The sequence below is a fragment of the Lotus japonicus genome, chromosome 3, assembly GCF_012489685.1.
Source record: "Lotus japonicus ecotype B-129 chromosome 3, LjGifu_v1.2".
NCBI classification, from domain to species: domain Eukaryota; kingdom Viridiplantae; phylum Streptophyta; class Magnoliopsida; order Fabales; family Fabaceae; genus Lotus; species Lotus japonicus.
Window position 1 is genome coordinate 46,492,017 of NC_080043.1, and position 4,954 is coordinate 46,496,970.

Here is a 4,954-nt window from a genome sequence, read left to right on the forward strand (position 1 = left end):
ATCGGTTGATCAGCTTCTTGAGAGAATACTAGTGAGAAAATCAGTGTACTGTTAGTCACTTTGCAGGTAGCAAGTGCAGTTGTAACATTCATTGATTTTAGTGAATTGCCTTCATCAGAAGAAGGAATAAATCACCTTCACGGGTGGACTGGATTAGCTTGAGCTTTTATCTCAAGTGAACCAGGATAAAATACTTGCGTGCTTTTCTTTATATTCTTTAGCACCTAGTTCTTATCTTTAAGTTTGCCAAAACTTGAAAAAGGGAACGTTTATCCAAAAACTCTATTCAAACCCCCCTTTCTAGTGTTTTTCGCACCTTCAACAGGATACCAGCCTTTGTACCTACAATAAGCTATGACTGGAGACTGATGTGGGATTGGTTCAAGAGGTCAACTCAGGAAACCAAATTGACCTTGGTTAGCACTAGTCAAGTCGCAGCCCAAAAAGCCTTGCCACGTCAGAGTTTGGTGGGGGACATGGAAATCACTGAGACTGAGTTGGTTCCAAGCGAACTAAATGAATCTATGCTAAATGAACCATATGAGTCTATTTCACAAAATGTGGACCAGAATTGTATATCATCAACTACACCTATGCTAAATGGGCCTTGCGGTTCTGAGGCCCACAAACCACCGGGGGCTAAACGAGGTAGGGGCCGCCCAAGGAAACAACCCAAAGTTGTTAGATACCCTCCCTCTAAAGCTCCTCTTGTTCCCCTCGTTCCCTCCGCTGTAGGTCAACCGAATACCCACTTAATCCAACCAGTTTGTAATCTGATCCCTCAAGCGGAGACAAGAGCGGCGTCTTCAAGTGTTCGGGATGTACCAGGCACACCGTCGCTCTCCCCAGGCTCAAATTCTGCAGGGTCCAAAAGATATTTCACTAGAGCACAAAAGTCTTGGATGCTGGGCAAGGTGTTAGGTCTGCATTTTGAAGGGACAGACGCACAAGCTATAGAAGGCTTAGAAGAAGAGCTACGCGTCATCAGACAGAGCTAGCAGGATGCAGCGACGGTGGGTCTCTTAGAATGTCGGAGGTATGGGAAGAGCTGAGAAGAGAAGTGCCATCATCGATGCACTGACGAAACTGAAACCTGAAATGGCCCTGATACAAGAGACGAAATTAGACTCCACTCGAATCAAGACTTTGGAGTCATTTGCCAAGGCTGAGAGAAAGGAGAGTGTGTCCATACCTGCCACAGGCTCAGCGGGGGGATTAATTACTCTGTGGAACTCTGCTACCTTCACTATGGAATCAGTAATTAAAAACGAAAGATTCATCGGTCTGCTAGTAAAGTCATTAAAAGATTCCCTGTTGCTCTTCATTGTTAATGTCTACGGCCCCAATGTGGATAGTGAAAGGTATGATTTCTTCAATCTATTGGCTGAGGCCTTGAATGTGAATAATTGTTGTACTATTCTGGGTGGGGATTTCAATGCTATCCTAAATGAAGGGGAAAGGACAGGTAATCAAGGAGGAGTGGAGATTTGTTTTTCTGAATTTGTAGCAGGCTCTAATCTTATTGATCTACCATTGCAAAATGACAAATATACATGGTACAGCTCGCGTTTGGGAGGAATTTGGAGTCGCCTAGATAGGTGGCTAGTGAGTGAAGAAGCCATAAACAAATTCGAAGGAAAATTCCAATCAGTGGAAAATTGGGGATTATCAGACCATCGACCAATTATACTAACGTTGGGGGCCATTAATTTTGGACCCAAACCTTTCTTGTTCTATAATCATTGGCTCCTGGACAAAGAATTTGAACAATTGGTGTCACAATGGTGGTGCTCCGCTACAGTAGTGGGTTGGTCAGCTTTTGTACTACAACAAAAATTGAAAGGACTGAAAGCAATAATAAAGGAATGGAGAGGCTATGCTGGCTCAGCTAACAGGGAAAAAATAACCGCTCTAGAAACGGATTTACAGGTGACTATGGACAGATTATCCTCAGAAACGGCTTGGACAAAAACGGCTGTACATTCTCGATGGTTTGTGGCAACAATTCAGAAAGGAAGTGGCCTGATGGAGACAAAAAGCCAGGGTTAAATGGATTAGAGAAGGGGATAGAAACACTTCCTATTTTCACTCTACGTGAAAAATCTGTAAGGCCAAGAAGCAGATATCTCACTTAGTTGTTGGGGGGTAGCCCCTAATATGATCAAAGAAACAATCTTCAGCCACTTCCAAACCTTCTTCCAAAGCTGAGTCATGAGAAGAAGGTTGGACTGGAAAACAGATTCACAGAGGGGGAGATTTGGGAAGTTCTGAAGTCTTGTGATGGGAATCGGGCACCAGAACCCGATGGTTTTAATTTGAATTTTTTCAAACAGTTCTGGAGCTTAGTTAAGGGTGAAGTGGTGAAATTCTTTGATGATTTCCATAGCACGGGGAAGTTAGTAAAAGGCCTTAATGCTACCTTCATAGCTCTAATTCCAAAACATAACAATCCCTCGGATGTCACTGATTTCAGACCAATCAATTTGATCGGTAGTGCTTATAAATTGATCTCTAAGGTGCTAGCATCGAGATTGCAGAGAGTTGTCCCCTTGCTGGTCTCAGAGAACCAATTTGCTTTCACAAACGGGCGAGAAATTTTTGACTGCATCCTTATTGCTACTGAGGTGGTAGATCTCTTGAAAAAGAGAGAAGGCGGTGGATTTCTATTAAAACTTGAGTTCGCCAAAGCATATGATAATGTGGAGTGGGGTTTCCTACTCGATATCCTCAAGGAAATGAACTTTGGTGAGCGATGGATCAATTGGATTCGTACTTGTGTCTCTACGGCTACTCTGTCAATCTTGGTAAATGGCTCATCTACAAGTTTCTTTGATATGGAAAAGGGGCTCCGACAAGGTGACTCGTTATCCCCCCTCTTGTTCAATCTATGTGCAAATGGACTCTCTTGCATGTTGAACCAACTCTTAGAAGAATTTCTCTTTAGTGGTGTGAGAATTGGAACCGGTCTAGCTTTGAACCACTTACAATTTGCGGACGATACGCTACTGTTTTGGGAGAATGATGAGGACCAAATAGATCTACTTTGCAATGCCTTATTGTCATTCCTCTTTGCGTCTGGACTCAAAGTGAATTTGCAGAAGACATTTCTAATCGGGTGTAATGTTGAAGTATCAGAGGTGGAAAGAATTGCTGGTCTTTATGGGTGGAATACTGGCCAATTTCCATTACTAAACCTTGGTGCCCCCCTAGGTGGGAATCCTCGTCGTATCTCTTTTTGGGAACCAATGCTGGATAAACTTAGAAGGAAAAGGCAGACATGGAATTTAAAATTCATCTCTTTAAGCGGTAGATTGACGCTGATGAAGGCAGCCCTTTGCTCGGTTCCTCTATTCTTAATGGCTGTATTCAAAGCACCTATAAAGGTCATAGGGGAAGTGGAGAAAATCTTACGTAGTTTCCTTTGGTGAAAGGAAGAGAATGGCAGAAAAATCGCTTGGATTCCGTGGTCCTTGATCTGCAAATCTCATGAACACGGGGGTCTTGGTCTTGGTTTAATTGGGTGGAAGAACAAAGCTCTCTTACTTAAATAGGCTTGGCGCTTTGGAGTAGAACACAAAAGCTTGTGGAGGAGACTACTCATTGCTAAATATGCGCTGGACCCTAGGCTACTGTTCTTCCATGTGGCTGTGGTGGAAGCAAAAAATTGGTCCATTCTCATGCAAGACATTGTGAACATTTTGTATGAAGACTCCTTGGTAGCCAAAGGATTGAAAGAAGGACTGATTGTCAACATTGGAGATGGATGCAATACTAGATTCTGGGAAGATCGATGGACTTGGGACCTAGCATTCAGAAGAGATTTTTTTGATTGGGAATTGGAGATACATAGCACCTTCATCAACCTTATAAATAGTCACTTTCCTTCGAGAGGATTCAGGGACCACATATGCTGGTGTTTTGAAAGCTTCGGGTTATTCTCAATGAAAGGATTATGCAAGTGGATCGAGGACAAGGTAAATGAAGGAGAACAATGGGCACTACCATCTCAGGTGAGGAAAATAGTCCCACCTAAGGTGAGATTGCTATTTTGGCAGGGGTGTTACAACAAGATAGCTTGCAAACAAAATCTTCTGAGTCGTGGGGTTTCTTTGGAGGACAATGGCCTCTGCTCGCTATGCTCCCAAGCTCCTGAAACTGCTGATCACCTTTTCCTACACTGCTTGCTGTCTTGGAGCATGTGGAGTGACATAGTAAAAAGAGAAGGCGTTGCTTGGGTACCTCCAAACTCCCTGGTTGATTTAGCCAAACAGTGGGATTTCCTTTGTGTTAATTCAGACCCTATCTTATGGAAATTAATCCCTTATTCTCTGGTTTGGTTCCTATGGGTCAGAAGAAACGAGTTGGTATTCAAAGATAAAGCCTTCAACAGAGAAAAAGTTTGGGATATGCATGTTATGCAAATTGGATGGTGGGTGAAAGCTAAATGGAAGGACTGCCCTTACAACACTGAACAATTTAACGCAAATTTCTGCAATATAAGAATGAAAATGACTGCAGTGAGTGTAAGGACAACAACTTGGCAACCTCCAACGCTAGGTACTCTCAAATTTAATGTTGACGGTGCTTCTTAAGGTAATCCCGGACCTAGTGGTTTTGGGGGAGTTCTAAGAGATCATCAAAATAGGGTCTTTGGCTATTTCTCTATGAACTCAGGCTTTGGCTGGGCTTTCGAAGCTGAGGTACGTGCTATCCTCAAAGCTCTACAATTCTGCCAGGAATTCATGGTTTATGAGGTGAGTATAGAGAGTGATTCGACTGCTGCGGTGGGATGGATAAACTTCAATTTAAATAGGCCATGGAAACTCCTTAATGAACTAAATCAAATAGACTTCTTGCTGGAGCTAACCAAATGTTCCAAGGTGAGCCACATCTATAAGGAAGCAAATGAGTCGGTGGATTCCTTGGCTAAAGCTGGCTGCAATCGGTCCAATTC

General features: G+C 43.0%; 1 protein-coding gene across 1 annotated transcript; it reads left to right on the forward strand.

Annotated features, from left to right (window-relative positions):
• The first annotated feature begins 3,941 nt into the window (after positions 1–3,941).
• On the forward strand, positions 3,942–4,592 carry LOC130744228 (uncharacterized). Its single transcript, XM_057596422.1, has one exon. The coding sequence runs from the start codon at positions 3,942–3,944 to the stop codon at positions 4,590–4,592; it is 651 nt and encodes a 216-aa protein (XP_057452405.1).
• The last annotated feature ends 362 nt before the right edge of the window (positions 4,593–4,954 follow it).